The 17,935-nt window shown below is 31.5% G+C and overlaps 1 protein-coding gene across 2 annotated transcripts; it reads right to left on the bottom strand.

Moving 5' to 3' along the window:
• Positions 1-204: 204 nt before the first annotated feature.
• On the bottom strand, positions 205-13,082 carry LOC120125105 (polycomb group protein EMBRYONIC FLOWER 2-like). 2 transcript variants are annotated; one of them, XM_039143596.1, is made up of 21 exons: positions 12,986-13,082; positions 12,594-12,720; positions 10,860-11,007; positions 10,620-10,675; positions 8,782-8,896; positions 8,525-8,684; positions 8,246-8,382; positions 7,422-7,484; positions 7,202-7,323; positions 6,471-6,535; positions 6,018-6,070; positions 5,857-5,910; positions 5,713-5,772; positions 5,263-5,309; positions 5,047-5,168; positions 2,808-3,027; positions 2,259-2,307; positions 1,780-1,863; positions 1,143-1,222; positions 618-707; positions 205-447 (listed from the first exon to the last, which is right to left on the bottom strand). In XM_039143596.1, exons 2-21 carry the CDS (start codon positions 12,629-12,631, stop codon positions 324-326), a joined length of 1,887 nt encoding a protein of 628 aa, XP_038999527.1. In that variant the 5' UTR covers positions 12,632-12,720; positions 12,986-13,082; the 3' UTR covers positions 205-323. The 2 variants fall into 2 exon arrangements, with proteins under 2 accessions (XP_038999527.1, XP_038999528.1); XM_039143597.1 differs by having other exon boundaries at positions 207-447; positions 7,202-7,308.
• Between the last annotated feature and the right edge of the window lie 4,853 nt (positions 13,083-17,935).

Raw genomic sequence — 17,935 nt, 5'->3', positions numbered from 1 at the left:
TAAAATTTTTAATTATTTGAATCACATTTTATAATTCAACTCGAATTTGAATTTTCTTTTTCTACTTTTAGAATTGAGTCGAGTTAAAAAATTCAATTTTTTCAGTCGATTTTTACTCGCAAAACCCAAAGGATTTGTTAAAGCTAAGAAGAAAATTTTATTACTGTTGTGAGTTAAAAATACGCATAAAATGTACGAATCATACCAATCTGTTGTACAAAGCTACACAAAACAGTAGGCTTAATGGCAAGCAAAGTGCTTAGGGAGACTGGAGCATCATGATTTGTTTACCAACTGCCAAATAGGAAGCCTTTACCATCTCTTTATCCTTTTATAGGATCTGAATCCTGCTTTTGGTATTCTTCCAGAACGATATTACAATTATTCATCGTCCGAGCATCGAGGACGCCGTGATTCCACAACTTGATCATGAATAATCTCCAACACCTGCCAACGCAGCAACAAATGGTTGCAGTCAGAGAGTTGGCATAATATTATAATCCGGCAAGCAAACGCATACAAAACAAACAAGAGAATGACCCTACCAGTGACGCAGCAAAAAACAAGTACAAGAGAATGTACACATTAATTAAAAAAACAAACAAGGGACAACCTACCATATGAGAGCTGGTGCTTTGACAAGGTCACGCCCATGTAATTTTGAAAATGCTTCACATGCCCATGGAATATGACCATCCGCCAACACCCTGCCATCACCGATATAAAAATACAACTCAAGCAAATCAACACCCCTTAAAAAACCACAATACTCTGATTCAAACCAACAAAAGAGAGAAATGATAAGGGAAATAAATTCTTCGGAGTCATACAGATAGGTTCAAATGTGCTAAAAAAAGTGTTATAGAGAAGGAGAGGAGGGAAGACAACCATGGCTCTTGCAGATCCAGTTCAAATGCAATTGTTAAACATTCACCACTAAGAGGAATATGGAAGCAAGAATGAATGAAACATGGCTTATATTAGACTGGAAAACCCTATGACCTTCCATTCCGTCCCTTTATTTCTAAAGAACGTATAATGTGATGAATTATAAGATTCTGTCAACCAGTTTCAAGTCAGAAAGGTAAAAGCAAAAGAGATCACCAAAACAAAAACAGAAAAATAGAGAAAGACAAGCTTACCTTTGCTTCCTCACAAAAGAGTTCCACAAATGCATTATTTGCTTCTCGTCTTTGGTTACATCCACGAAATCATCGAGCATCTGCAACATGCTCGAGCATCTTAATGCAATCTTTGTAAATGAAAAAGCTTCACCAAGTCGAACAAAAAAAAGATGCAATTCATTCGGAAGCCCCAACAACTAAAACCATGTGTTGCTGAAATTCAAGGCGTCAAAATTTTAATTCTATAATGGTTGATAACATTATTGATTACTAACTGATACCTTATTATTATCAGTTCAATGATTTCAGTTCCTAGCTTGTCCTCGTTGCAGGTAAATGGGTCACATCAATACAATTTACATCCCCCAAAAGCATTCATAAGATTAAAATCTAACACGTATCTTCTCATAAATTACCCTTCATACATTCCTTGGAAAGAATATACTATTTTCAGAATGATTACTGTGATTCCAATTTTCGTGTAAATTAGTGTAAAAACTTAACTTTCTAATAAGGAGCTTGTCGATACCTACATCACCCTCCAATTCTTAGCTGGCCACTAACCAAAATCCAAAACAATCATCCCTTCCAAACAAGCATCCAAATAGCATGATTATGAAAGAATAAACAACTAAAAATCTAAACAAAAATATACCCTTCGATCTTCCAAATCTGCAACATCGTCATCAACCTCATCCTCGCTGTCTCTATCAGACATTACTTGATCTATCGCCATTGGCTACAAGAGAGAGATAGTTTAAGAGATTCGCTGTATAAACTATTAAGTGAAGCACAAATTTCATAGTTGACTATTACTAAGCTTAATATCTCTTGATAAAAGCTAATGCAAAGATTATCAAGTATATCACACAAAAAGGGAAAACCAGAACCAGTCCTCACTCCATTTCGTATGCCCTCCACAGACAACTAGCTAGGCCACAACAAGAAATTAGATCCAAAATTTCAAACTTCTAACAGTGTTAATGTGCGTCTGAGACAAGTGTAAGCAACAGAAGGCTATATTTTTCTTTTCCTCTTTCTCCCCACCCTTGCTCTCACACAGTAAAAAGTATAGATATCACAGCAATTTTTCAAAACCAATTAACAAGCAAAAATTACAAAGTTCTCACTCACCTGTGCTCTATGTGAGTGAAAAAACTGTTGCTTCTGAAGGAGAGTTCGGCTGAAAAGACAGAAAGGAGTAAATCAAACCCGTATTCATGATTCAACAAGAACGCCTCAGTCATTAGGGAAAATGGGCTCAGGTGAGCGGAGAAGGAAAAAGTATCCAAACACACTTCCATCATTAGTTGGTTTGCCATAAATGTTCTTGTCAGTTCAATTACCAAAGTGTGATAGAAATGATAGATATAGGATTTAGACCATTAATGCTTGAACCAGGATTCACGACGCCGCTTGACAGATAAGGGAGTGGATAAAGTACCTTCCGCACCATAAAATTATGAGACTAACATTCTCTAGCAACAATAATCTGACAGGCTATTACCATTTGCATCAAGAAAGACTAATGCAGAAAGGTTCACAATAATGACTACGCAAAGTCTTTAAATTCATGGACCAAGCTCAATTGGTAATTCTCTAATTTAAAAAAGGCATTTAGTCAATGCCTGATTTGGAATGAATTAAGAGCGCTTAATAAATAGAGAGAAAAAATGAACCTACTTTCTTGGATCAGAACGTTCCATCGATATTTTTCTCGTCTTCGCAAATTGCAACAGGGCAGAGGGTGTGAGATTGTTTCCAGACACTGATTGAATACGTTCAGAATCAGAATATGATTGTCCAGCAGCGCCTGAAACCCCAGCAGCAACATTGAAACTGTATGGAAGATATTGCGCAGACTCCACGGCACCAATTCTAGCATTTTGTAAAATGGTTTCACCTGAGACAAGAGCCCCTTCATCAATATTTGAATGAGCTAAGTGACAAACAAGATTCTCAAGGTCCAGCAGTTCTGTTACAGGATGTAAATTACCTAAAATTAGGCTGTAGTTTGTCTTGGGCTAAAAGTTCGGCATTTTTTTTTTATAGAATAGGGAGACATCATTAAAAACCCCCCTTCATACTCAACGAAATATGAAAGTTTCGCCGAGCATTGGAAGGAGGAAAAGAGTGTCTCATAATTTTATTGCAACATCGAACATTACAACTTAGAAATCATCAGAACATAACATCCAGTATAAACCAAACAAAACAAAACCCCCCAACTCTAACACATAAGTCCTACACACCCCACTCATCCAATGCCCTCTTTTGCCAACTTATCCGCCTCCCAAGTTCGGTATTTTTTCAGTAAGATTTTTTTCCTCGTGTTATTACACTTGTATATATAGCTATATTTTCTTGGTGAATAAAAAGAAAAATATTCCATTATTCTCTGCTTTTAACATGGTATCAAAGCTAGGTTTCTTTAATTTATTTCCCTGAAGTTTGTTCGTTCTTATCTTTCGTGAATCTCCAGCTACGGTGGTCGTTAGCTGGCCTTGAAAATTTTTATTTTTTTGGGTAGTAGCCTAATATCATGGAGAAATACGAAGCAAAATGTTGTATCTCAATCCAGTGTAGAATTGGAATATAGGACTATGGCAGAATCCACATGTAAAATTATAAGGATACACCATCTTCTAACTGAAGCTGGGTTGGAACATCAATCACCGGAAAAACTGTGTGAAAACCAAGCAACTCTTCATATTGCCTCGAATACAGTCTATCACCAAAAAAACCAAACATATTGAGCTTAATTGTCACTTCATTTGTGAAAAGAATCTAGCAATATTATCTCTATTGGTTATGTGAAAATAATAGAGCAAATTGCCGATTTGTTCACTAAGACCTAAATGAAAATCAAGTTGATTATCTGCGGGACAAGCTGGACAAGATTAACATTTATGCTCCAGCTTGATGGGGAGGGTTACAGGATGTAAATTACCTAAAATAAGTTGTACAGGTGTACTTTGTCTTGGGCTAAAAGGTTTTTTTTTAGTTTAATTTCTTTCCTTTTCTTGTGCTATTTACACGTGTATTGTTAGCAAACTGAAGAATAATTCAATAAACTTACTGCCAATGGCAGATTACATATAACATTCAAAAATACCAGCCTACAAGGTAATTTGAGGGACCATTTTCCTCCCAAAACTAAAGATCTGACCAGCCCAGAACCCTCACTGCTCTCCCTTCTTTCTAGTACTAGTAACCCACCAAAAATAACCGTTAGTAACTCTATTAGGGATCATTAAGCACACAATTGATGGTAACTATTAGAAACCATCAATACATAATAAATAATAAACATTAGTATACTAAATAAGATTTTTAGCCTTGCTTCTACGAGCGTAGACCTTATGTACTGTAGGTCTAACATATATATAGTTATATTTTCTTGGTGAATATTGTCCTCTTCTTTTAACAAGTTCAATCCAGATTGTTTCAGATTAGACTTATGCATACAGGTTATAAAAGGTCAATCGACAACAAAACCCTTGTAATCTTCTTTGGTCATATGATCCATCAGTAGCAATTAGGCATCTCTTGCATTTCCAAGGATTAAAGCACCAAATAGAGAACCATCTTATACATCATATTTTTGGCACCAGAATATTCTGGTTAAAACGTTTAACCTTGGAATATTTGGAAAAATATAATTGGAAATATCAGAAACCAATATCTCAACTAAAAATTCCCACTCAACATATTTAAGGGATAACCAGGAAGGGGCTCTTTTTTGCCAAATCTGCGGTTATTTTGTTTTATTTTTAACCACATAACCTTAGTTTCACTTTCCTCCTCCAGGAGAGCCTAGACAACCCTTTTTCTTCAAGAAAATATTAAACTTGATTAAACAAAATGAATTTTTAATAGAAAGTTAAACTAATTCATGCAATCATAAATAAAAATGGCATACCATGAGCCTTGTCAAGAAGCTCACAGCCTCCTCCCGGAAGCTTTGACTCCATGAAAACAGGACGCACATGCCTTGCATTTTGAGCTAGGTTCTTCTGCCGTCTACACCTCATTTGCTTTGAGCTTGGCATAAGCATGAGTTACCATATTAAGTTCATGGAAATAAGATGAGAAAAGAGATTCACAAGCACATAAAATGGAAAATTAAACAACTTACCAAAAGAAAAAAGTCTGTTGTTTAGGATCGACACCATCTGCAACAATCTGTACAGAACATATACACATGCAAATTACATATTTTTTTATGGAAATCAGTTATACGGGCATTGCTCCGATTCTCCTATCTATTGATGAAGCTAGAACCTTTGACTATATAACTAAATTGAGGAATAGCGGTAAATTCAATGGTGAGCGGTGAGCCATACTATGGTGGCAAAGTTCACCCTGATCCTTCATAAAATAAAATTAGAACTTTGAATTATTTTAGAATACTTTTCAGTATAAATTTTGTAAGAAACAAAAATAAAAAAGGGTCAGCCCCACCCACTAACAATGGTCCAAATCGGTTTATTTAGCAGCCAATATTTAATTCAGTAATGAGAAGGGGGAAATCAGAAACCAGTCAACAAATAGTGTTCTTAAAGTCCCGACAAGAAAATGCACTTACCTCAGATCTCCAACTATCAGTTTTGACTGAAACATTAACAGCTTGATACTCTTCAGTCACCTACAAAGTACCTATGCATTAGAAATATTGGTATGAAAGCATCAATTATTAAAATGATACCGCAGATTCCTGAATTTTACCAACCCAAAACTCAAAATTGAAGATATCATGGGATGCTGGCAAGTGATGCCTCAGACCCTATACAAAATTTAAGCATCAACCATAAATGTCAAAGAAATACGGATTCAAGTTCATTTGAATCAAAATAATACAAAAGAAAGAAAAATAGAAGCAAAAGGAACAACCTTAAAGCTTGCACATTTAACCAAGCAGAAAGGGCAAGAGAAATCTTCAGTTACTGCAAACAATTAGAATTTATTACCTTAAATCAATAAGATGAGTACCTTGCATAAATGATATAAAATTACAAAACCAAAAACCAATGGCTAATGAATAACTAATTAACAGAAGTGACTACCATACAAGGTCCAGGAGAGAAGAACCACAGTTTGAAGAAAAAATCTCCTTTGCTTAGAGATACAAGCAGCTAAAGAAAGGATCCATCATCAAGCAAAAAATTAAGTATAATTCTAAATAATGCTAACAGCTTTAGCAGCCAAAAATAATATCTTTAATTTCAATGTTTGATTTCCAAGTCATATCCTCTCTCTCACTTTAAAAGCTTACAGGCAAAGGCATAACAAGTATATGATTCCAGCCCCCCATTCCTAATAGAAAAGAGATCTAAGAAATAATACCTTCTGTCCTCTGTAACTTATTGTTGTAATATCTATAATTAAAGATGACATTTCCTGCTCTCAGCCTAGAATCAAAAGAAACAAAGTTAGAGACTTAGAAAGAGAAATAAAGACAACAATTCAAGAAGGAAAGAACATAATGCAAATGCACAATCTTTTTCTCTTTCAGGAGTAATTTTATTTTGGTTGGCATTTAAATATGAATATGTATAGGTGGGTGGTAAATCAAATTAAACATCAAGTATCCAGAACGATCATGAAAAAAATTGTCATCAAACTTCTTACTGATGAAACAAAGTAGCTGATCCTGCTGTATGATAATATGATCTATGGCTAGTGAAAACTTCAATGATAAATCAAGGCGGTCTTAGCAAAAAAAATTGGCATGATTTCATCACAATAAAACAATAATCAATGATAAACTTAAGGTTCAGACCATATCATTTTGCCCTTCACCACATTCTTTTAAAATAACCTTTTTAGGAGGACCAAAGGTTTATGAGAATAAATGAATCTGAGTATCATTTTAAAGTTCAATCAAGACTTGAGAGAGTTGAATGGTGGAAAGTGGTGAGCTAGTTAGAGAATGAAAATGTTATTTCGTACAAATATACTGACATCAGGAAAAACTAGGTAACATCAAATTTTCAGGAAATAGAAAGAGAATAGGTTTTGTTAGAATAGAAAAACTACAATTAATAATTTATTATAAATGTTACAAGAAGGGTTACCGAATAATATGAGACAACGATGAAGAAGAAATGCCACTGCATGTGTATGAATTATAGGGAGATTTTTCCTTTGCCCCAACCTCCTCGGCAGAAATGATGACCAGCAGCTGCAGTGATTGGTTCTTTTGCAGAACAAATGACCATATTAAATACCATAAGTTAATATTTCTAGAAGAAATATCAGAAATGTATTATTAAAAAAAACACACACAAGAACTACCGTTAGCAAAGAATTGCTCGAATTTTGGATTAAGATGCATTTGTCCTCATTCAAACAAGTCAACTGCAGCAAGAAAAATAAGTTCCAATCATCACTGTATAAATTCATTGCAATTTACTACACTGATTAAAATCATCTAAAGGAAGTAATTTCACTAACAATAAAAGTAGCAAAAGTGCCTGGCAAGTTCAGTTCCTTATTAATCCTACACAGCCAAATAAGCTCGTGGAAACCCGATTGAACACGAATGCTTTAGCAACACAACCAACACCCCAAGAACACAGAGCCAGAGCCCTATGCTATTTGCTTTCTCCAGACAGTTATACTCCTTCAACACTGTTGAACAAATATTTCCCTGCTTTTACCAACTTCTCAACAGCAGTAAAAGTTTTCTTTGAAGCCTTCATAGGTGTGCATGGTAGGAGTTCAAACTATCCCTTCAACTCAAGCAGTGGTTAGGATGAATTCTCAAGTACAGTCTGAGAGATGGTTGAATAATATTTTAGGCATATGCTCAATGAAAACACAAGGGAAAGGAACTGAGACCGAGCTCAATTCCAGAATCATTCCTTAATTATATTATTTTATGTCTCAGAAGAATATGAAAAATTGGTCCAGGAGCATTATTAGAATTTTGAACACTTCCCTAGAAGTGATACATTAATGACTCAGCAATAAGTACCCAAAAATAAAGCCTTCACCAAATGTTAGACAACCTAATTTTGTAATGATACTAACTGAAATAGCAGCTAAGCAATTAGTAGAACAGTACTAAAGAGTTTTTAGGAAAAGAAAATTATAACCAGTAGGCTTTGATGCCACACCTTCAGTAAGCAAGAATGCATGTCAACAGGTAATCTCAGCTCAGCTCTTTGTCCCAAGCTGAAGTTTGGGGATTTTTCCCATGAAAAATATAATGATTCTAATGGTATACTACCCCATAGGCAGCATCCTCCATTGGCTGTCAAAATAAATAGAATGAGAAATTCAGAAGCCAAAAGAAAAGTAAAAATTTAAGAAGTTTACAACAGTTCATGCTAAAATTAGGCCAGTATAAAGGATCTAATCAATGCACCTACATGTAAAGGATCATAAAAACATACCAAAGCTGACGAGCAAAATTGCAAGCGAACCAGATTTGGCCTCCATTGCTAGCTTATTAATCTCAGGGAGAATAAAATTAGCTTGAGCTTGGTTACTGCCCTCAATGCCAGTGAAGCTAGTCAAGATACATGCCCGACGAAAACGATAAACTGCAGAATACTTCATTGTGGGACTCAAAAAGTAAATATATCATACATGAAGTATAACAACAACAACAATAAATTAGCATTGAATGTAAGCTAATGAGACACCCCACCTCAGCAACCGCAACATCCGAAACTACTCTTGCCAACAAAATGTATAACGGAAAAAGGCTTTGAGTTAGTACACCTTCATTCACAATCCTTGATATGGACACAGACATTTGTATTCTACATAGAAACCAAATTAAACGCAGTTAATAACTCAATATTACCTGTACATAACAAATTTTGATCAAAGAAAAACAAGACAGCAAACCATCAACAAAAAGACTGATAATCATTATCCACATTTTACTTGATAAACCCATCCAGAATCATACAAAAAAAATGGAATCCTATTGTAAAGAAACTTTTCATTGCTCCCTTGCCGATGCTAATCCCACAAGCATATGCATTGTTAAACATAAGAATACATATAACACATAGTTTCTTGTATGAAGACTTGTTTCGTTGAATCGGTAAAAGATAGTTTCTGGGAGAAATGTATTTGGAAGGGGTTGGTGCCTCCTAAAATAGAAACTTTTATGTGGCAAGTAGCCCATCAGAAATTGGCAGTTAAGTTTGAGCTTCAAAAAAGAGGGGTTTCGGGGATTGTTGATGTTTCTTGTCCGTTGTGTAAAGGAGAGATTGAATCTATTCCTCATCTATTTTTCTCTTGTACGGTGGCATGGTCCCTATGGAATAAGTTTTTGAATTTTTGGAATATTAGTTCGGTCCTTCATGGAAATGCACAAGGATTTTTACTTGCTTGGAATGACATGATGTTTTCTTCTTCTATTTGGTCCTTAATTCTGGGAGTAGTGCTTTGGACCATTTGGAAATTTAGGAATGTTGTGGTGTTTGAAGGAAGGTCTTTGGATCACATTGAGTTATTTTTCATGGTTAGGCTAAGGCTTGCTTCTTGGTTCTTAGCTAAGTTCAACGAGGTTACTATTACTAAAGACTCCCTGATAAGTGATCCATCTATTGCAGATTTCTGTTCTTCTTCCAGAAATTCGGCTACTAAAATTGTGTGTTGGATTTCTCCTCCAAAGGGTTTTCTAAAACTGAATGTAGATGCAGCAGTTTGCAATGATTGGCGAAAGAGAGGTATGGGTGGTTTACTAAGAGATGAGGCTGGTAAGATTATGGGTACTTTTAAAGAATCTGCAGATCCAGGCCCTCCAACTTTGCTGGAGCTTGTTGCCATCAAGAGGGGTGTACTTATCTTTGAGCATATTCTTCAGAGGTTCAAGAATCAGTGGATTGTTGAATCTGATAGCAAACTTGCTGTGGATTGGGTTAAGAATTTAGATAGCTGTCCTGGTGTTTTCCTTCATCTAGTCAAAGATATTGTTGCCATGATAAGAGTTTTGGAAGGAGCTATCAGATGGGTTGATAGAACGGCAAACATAGAAGCTGATAGCTTAGCTAAGGCTGGTATTGGGTAGTTATTGTTTGTTGGGTTGGGATATTGTTTAATAGAGTGAAAGATGTGTTCTTTGGTGTGTTTCAGGTTGTTTTTGTAAGGGGCTTCTTTGTTTTAAACATTATGTAATCTTTTACTTATTAATGAATTATGAGGCACTCTTTTCCTCTGTCTGCTGATTAAGAAATACCAATTGGTGTTCCATTAATCATGAAGGGGGGTTTTAACGAGGCCTTAACTTCCTATCAAAAAAAAAAGATTTGTCTACCGGCCCTACCCTAACAACCATCAATGATCACCTTTAAAATCCTAATATTCTTCTACCAAAATGTACTAATGAAGGTCTGAATGCCCCCTTTATGCCCTCCCATCAGCTCACTATAATGGGAAATAAAAGGTTAATGCTACAAAAAGCACTTGCAAGTTACAACCATAAACATTAGGAATATATAGTCCATCTAATTACTGGATTAAAAATATTACCTCATGTTGTGTTTTGCCTGAATCTTGTATCTCATACATCTTTGAAGAAACGATGGCTGAAATTTAAAAAAAAATCATTGAAAAGATATGCACAACTGATAGGCAGAATAAAATCAAAACATAGATGTGTGTTAAAGATAAAAGGAAAATCTCAGCCAATGAAAAGAAAATTAAGATAGTTTCAAAGCAGAAATATTTAAATATATAAAATGCCGATGCAACAAGAAACATAAATATTACATTTCTAACAGCCCGTCTTTGAAGAATGTTATAGAGTTCTACAGGCTTGCAATAAATAGATAGACTCTCTTCAGCAGCAATTTCCTCTTCTGCAGATAAATGCAGGCAGGAATCTTCTCGGCACATCTGATCTGTGCTTCTTGAATAGCTGGAAAAATGATAACAACAATCGAGAATTCTTACTCATGAACTTACACAAATAGACATATTACACTCTATAATAAATCTTCAATAATCAAACATGTGACTAAGAATAAGATACTCCCAAAATAACCTTGAGGGAGCATTTGGTTTAAGTCATGTAAGATTCCTGAGTAATCTTACATTGTGGCGTAACTTTCTCATGCTCGGTTCGCAAAGATAACCTTGAGCCATTGTTCTTACATTCCCAATAGTACCAAGATTCTGAAATATTGGGATAATCTCAATACGACCTCTTTGAGATAGAAGCTTTTACTTTTATGTTATTTTATTATTTCAGTCTTATTAATTAACTAGAAAACATCTAGACAGCTAGGATTATACGATATCTTTAGGGTCAAGTCGCTAGGATTATTATTTAACTTTAGGGTTTAAATCTAGGGCTGGGATTAAAACCTTATTTGTAATCCTAGTATAAATAAGCTGTAAAATATTTACAGCCATACCATTTTCATTATTTTCTTTGATTTAAACCCTAAGTTTTCTGAAGTTCCATCTTTCGTTACTCGTTTGTTCAGCTCCAGTTCTACTGATTCACCGCTATTTTGCCCTCTAATATCCATCACTCTTCCTTAGGTAATGTAAGATTCTCAATGCAGTCTTCAGTTTTGACATTTTTCACCTTCATTTTTATAATTTTGGTCAATTTTATCCATTCATTTTACAACCATCTTTACATATTAAGTAAATATATTATGCATATATATTTTTTAAAATTATTACAATATAAAATTTTAACTTAATACATTAATAAAAAATTGATAAATTATCAGTTAATATATTTAAATTAACTAGTATATTAACCAAATTTAAAACACTTTATAATAAAAAGAAAAAAATATTTAACCATCAAAATAACATGACATTCACAAAATCTCTCCAAAGTTTGCAAGTGTTTACTGTGCATGCTAATGATGTCTATAATTGTTTAGACTTGTTTACTTATACATGTATAGAAAAAGTAAATTCTAAAGCAATGATAATTTAGTAAAAAATACTTCTAGGGAATGTACATTTCATCAACCTAGCAATAAAAGCTTACATTCCAACTAAATGAACCAAACAAGAAAATAAAACATGCTCAGTAATGTGCTAAGTAATTTTAAATTACCAAACACGTACCGACTTCCGCGAGGAAGGTCTATGTTAGGAAAAATACTAAAATGAGATCCTGAATATGAGTTCTCCGTCAACTCTAATATTATACAAAACATTATAAAAAATTGAAATAGTTTCTGCAATTGGGTAGGCTTTGTGTAATTTATGCCACACAAAATATTACAAATATTTATAATAATTTGTGTAAGAAAGTTCTTGAAATTTATGTAATCCGTTCCAGTTACACAAAACATTACTCAATAGATAAAAAGCTTATTTTAGAAAGCTCGACTATAACTTCTCTCTAAATCACTATAAAGTAAATGAAAAATTTAGCATGACATGATTAAAAATTAGGCAAACCTCAGAGTACTAAACATAAATACTAGCACAACATTAAAAAATACCGAATGTGTTTAATCATATAGAACATACGAGGAGGTTTCACGAGCCACTAAAGGAATGCCCGGCATTCTTATTAGATAATGCTCAAGTTTAGTATCATAGCTTTCTCTCAACTTCTGTCCACCACAAAATATCTTAAAAAGCAACCACCTTAAACCTGCAAAGAAAAAATCAAAGATTGTAAAACTCTAATCAATTGTTAAAACGGTTTATAATTAACACCGGAGAAACTTATATTACAGGTTAAAGCTCAAATGTTATTTTGCTTTCAGATATTCCTTAATCATTTCAAAAGAATTAAGAAAAATAAATCTAAGAGGAAATGATGAAGAGGGTGAAGAGAATTAAAAGGAGAAAAGAAAAGTATAAAACAAATCGGGAAAAATGTGATGAAACGAGATAGATAGAAAAGATGAACGGACCTTAGAGACAGGAAGAACCCTAATTGGGAGCTTGGAAATTGGAAGAGAAACTTCAATTTTGGAATCGGAATGAAACCCTTTTTCGATAAGTTAATATAGTAGAGAAAATGGCTGAGTGTAGAGTGTGTGCTTTTTTTGTGCGTTTCTCGAATTTTTTTTTTTTACTTTTTTTACTAGGGCAATTCCACATTGTTTTCGAATAAGAGCAATTACCACACAAAAAAATATGTAAATGGATGATTACCAAAAAAACAATATGTAAATGGATGATTACCAAATAAAAATAGGTGTATATGTCTTTGTTGTACGGATTAATAGGCATTAATTTAGTTTAAAAAATTATTTAAAAAAATCTTTATTTAAATAATAGTATTTATATTAAATATTAAACTATGATTAAATTTAGTATTGTGAGTTAATCGTATTCCATCTCAATTGAAAATTTATAAATATATATATATATATGATAAATGTTTGTATAGTAGTATTTTTTTTCTTTTTATATTGTTATATGCTTATCTTAATTACTAAAGTCATGATAGAATTTAGTATCAAAAAAATCACGTACCAACTCAATTAAGAAATTATTAAAAATATTTAAAACTATAAATATATGTATAATAATATTTTTGTCTTTCTATATTTTTATATAATCTTTAAATAAAATAATTATTTCAAAATTTAACAAGAATTAATAAATTTATTTAGAAATCATTTTCTTTATGGTAAAATCTAGATAAATTATAAAAAAAAAAATAAAGTCATTATGGAGACAAAATTATTTTTATTCAATTTAATTTTGTTTATAAAAAATAATGAAATTATATAATAAAAATGATAATGCTTCAATGAGAAGTATACAACAATAATTTATTGAAAAGTTAATTTTGTAAGGATATTATACATGTTTCACCGATAGAATGTGATTATATTTAAAAAAATGTTTCTTTTTTATAATATACATTGTAATTGCATAATTGTATAAGTTTAAATTTTAAGATAATGTTAATTATTATAAAAAAGACTAATATATTTATTTTATTTTTGAATAATTTAGAGTAATTATAAGATAGTATATGTTCAAAATCATTTCTAGTTATTGTTAACTAGCACACACAATATGCAAACGTATTACTTAAACTCAATATCTCTAAAGAGAATAACATTATATTTTATCAATGAGATCACTCAATGAACTTAACATATTTGTATTTATTAAAAAAACTATAATGTGTTGAAGAATATAAAAAATATATATTAATTAAACTTATATTTAACCTAAGATATTTACGAACTACAACCAACTATTAATGACATATTTATTTTATATTTGTGACTCGACAATTTTGAAATTAACAAATATATATTTTGATATATATATATATATGATATTTATAATGGCTATTTCAATTTCATAAAGTAAAAAATAATGGAAATATAAAAAAATAAAGGAAAATGTTTTTTTTTTGTTTTCAAATAAAAATTAAAATGCTAGAATTTATAAACATGAAGGGTTGATTTTATTGATTTATTTTAAATTAAAATTAGGTTGACAAAATGTACAAGTGTCGAAGGAAGAATGTGATATTATATTTATGTAAACAATTTTATTACAATCTAAAGATGGTGACCATATGGAAATTAATTTAAAATATCAGTAATTAAATAGATAAAAAATTTAACTTCGTGACCAAAATAGAAACAACACCATATTTAGTGACTAAGGAAATAATTTATCCTATATATAAATACAAATATTTATAAATATTAGAAAAACAATAAAATTAATTTGGAATATTAGCAACAAATTCATTAACCTCCTAAATTAACACATTTTAACCCATTGCATTGTTGTTTTAATTCGCCATCATTTATGATCATCATCAAGCTAAAATCAAACCACGATCTCATTAAATTTCATTTTTCATGAGTAAATTTTATTTATATGTCACTAGGAAATCATCTGCATGATATTAATTCTAACATTTCGATTTAATCAATGAGACCATCAACTATTTAAATGCTCCAATCAGGTAATTAACATTAACATTTAACGGAAATAATGATGTAGTAATTAAAAAATTGACATAATTTTACATTTGATCCTCAATATTTAAACATTTTATTAATTTAGCATTCATTTTAATTCAATTAAATAAATTAATATTCAATTTGACAGTGATTTGTGTCACCTCATAATTTAGAGAGTATTTCATTAATTGAGTATACTTTATTTATTCCACACTCAATCAATAGATGACACATGTCATTATCACCTCATCAAGTAAACCAAACTGCCACTTTGGTAGTGCATTACAACAACTTTTATATAACATATTACTTAGGCAAAAAATGATGATGATGATGATGATGATGATGATGATGATGATGATGATGATGATGATGATGATGATGATGATGATGATGATGGTGGTGGTGGTGGTGGTGGTGGTGTATCTTATCCACCAAACCAAAACATATATTTAGTAATATCATATAATATTATTTAGGCTTAAGGTCATTTTTACTCATGTAATAGATTTAATTTATCATTTTCATTTTTATCGTATTTTCATTAATTTAGTCCTCAAAATTATTTAATTGCATCATTCTATACCCTACCTCTAACTTAAACCCTAAATTATAAACCCAAAGTTAGAATTTAGAGCATATGATTTATGGTTTAGAGGTTTGGGGTTTATAATTTATGGTTTTAAGTTAGGGGTGAGCTATAGAATGATACAACTGAACAACTTCGAGTGCTAAATTGATGCAAAAATACGATAGGGACAAAAAGTGTTAAATTGAGTCTATTACAAGGGTAAAAGTTACCCTTTTTCCTATTATTTATATATCCTTAATATTTTGTTAATATTTTATAAATATCATTCTTTATTAAACTAAGGTGATTACAAATTAGTTTATGTTTTAAATATTTTATATATATCCTTAACTTTTTTTGGTTAACATGTTATATATATCCTTTATTTTTTTGTTAATATTTAATAAATCTAATGAAGGTACATGTGCTGAATTAATTTTTTTTATAATTATTATAGTACATATTTAATTAAAAGTTCAAAGACCAGATGTAACATATTCTTCTTTTGTTCCAAATATGATGATAGAAAGACTAATAAGTATCTTAGAAAATATTAAATAAATAATGAGGAAGAATTATATAAAATTAAGTATAACAAGATGTTGAAAACATAAATTAAATGTCTTTATAAATTATATAAATGTTAAACAAATGGTGTTAAAAAATACGATGCTTATATATTTTTTAACATGCCAAAGATACTAGGGAATTTCGTAAAATAAATGCCTAATATGTATGTGTAGACACTTATTTACGTCCGGAGTCTTTATTATATTGTATAAAATATTATATTTAATAATTTTAAATATAATTTTTGAAAATATAATATATAGTTTTTGAAAACGTATTTTTTAAAAACATATATAATATAGTTTTTTAAAATAGTTTTGAAAATGTATAATATATAGTTTTTTAAAAATGGTTTTGAAAACGTATAATATATAGTTTTTAAAAAAACGGTTTTGAAAACATATAGTATATGATTTTTTAAAAACGATTTTTGAAAACATATATTATAATTTTTGAAACATATTTTTGAAAATATAGTATTATATAGTTTTTATTATTATATTTAGTATATATTATTATTTATATATTATTATTTATTTTATTTATTTAGTTCATTTTATTTTTTTATTTCAGATCCAAATTAAGAGTCCAAGTCCAAGAAGTCCAACAAGGGTCCAGCAAGGAGCCCAACCGGGTAGTCTGACCTAGAAATCCAATTAGGGGCCTGACCTAACCCAAAATCAAATTAGGGTTTTGTGTTTAACAAGGGGCGTCACAAGAGATGAAGCAGGCAGCGCGCATGGAGGTTGCGTGCCAGTAAATCGGTCGAGATTTTTGGATGAGCGCCCGGGACTGAATCATCTCAAGATTTCTGGCCAACAACAACCTCAAAGGGAACGTGAACAAAATGAATGAGTCACAACCCCGGAAAGATCGGGGATGACCCTGAGATCTTCGGGACTATAACGGTCGGATCTAAGGCTATAAAAGCCTCCGGAGAAGCATCGAACAACAGAGAAGAAAATACAAAGGAATATCGCATAACAAGTACAACAAAACAATTGAAACCAACCCAAGCAAATATAACAACCAAAACCTTAAAAAAAACCCAAGGCAAAACTCGAAAGTAAGCAAAAAAATCATCAAAAAAATTCCAAGCAAGCGTCAATTTTTGGCTCGAAGGAAGGTCATCGCCGGAACGTGAAGCGATCGTCGGGGAAACGAAGGGTCACGTTGAAAAGGTAAAAAATGAACCTTTAGGTGTAAATCTATGTTATTTGGGGCATTTTTGCAGGATTTCAGCCTCGGTTCGGTGTTCACAAGGGTGAAAAGAGTGTTTTGGGTTACCCGACCATCGGGGGCAGTTTAGGTGTATTTATAATCGGAGGACTAATATGTAAATACAAGATTCTTAAATTATTTTCGTAGTCCCTAAAGTTTGAAGTGTAATTCATTTTGGTCAACTATTCTAAATTTACCCTTGAATTTTGAATTTATTCAATTTAATCCCTATTTCAATTTCTTATATTTCATAATTTAGCCCCCTTACATTTTGTTTTTCTCTTGCAGCTCTTTTTTAGCATCAATTTGGTCCATAAATTTTAATTTGTTCTAATTTGATCCTTTAACATTTTCTCCATTCTTTTTTCTATAAATTATTATTATTTATTTCTTCTAAAATTTAATATTTCTTTCATTTTTATTTTATTTTTATTTCTTTTAAAAATTAATATTTTCTTCATTTTTTATTTCTTTTAAAATTTAACATTTTCTTCATTTTTTATTTATTTCTCTTTTAATATTATTTCACTTTATTATTCTTTCTTTTTATCTTAACT

Source organism: Hibiscus syriacus, unplaced genomic scaffold, assembly GCF_006381635.1.
Source record: "Hibiscus syriacus cultivar Baekdansim isolate YM2019G1 unplaced genomic scaffold, ASM638163v2 tig00110429_pilon, whole genome shotgun sequence".
In the NCBI taxonomy this organism is placed as follows: domain Eukaryota; kingdom Viridiplantae; phylum Streptophyta; class Magnoliopsida; order Malvales; family Malvaceae; genus Hibiscus; species Hibiscus syriacus.
This window is presented reverse-complemented; position numbering and strand designations above follow the sequence as displayed.

Excerpts from the sequence above, each read along its gene's own strand:
- LOC120125105 (XM_039143596.1), bottom strand. The coding sequence starts at position 12,631 with ATGCCGGGCATTCCTTTAGTGGCTCGTGAAACCTCCTC. Across the intron at positions 7,485-8,245 it reads TGCATTCTTGCTTACTGAAG|TTGACTTGTTTGAATGAGGA; the intron begins GTGTGGCATCAA and ends TTCTTGCTGCAG. Across the intron at positions 5,310-5,712 it reads CTGATAGTTGGAGATCTGAG|ATTGTTGCAGATGGTGTCGA; the intron begins GTAAGTGCATTT and ends TGTTCTGTACAG.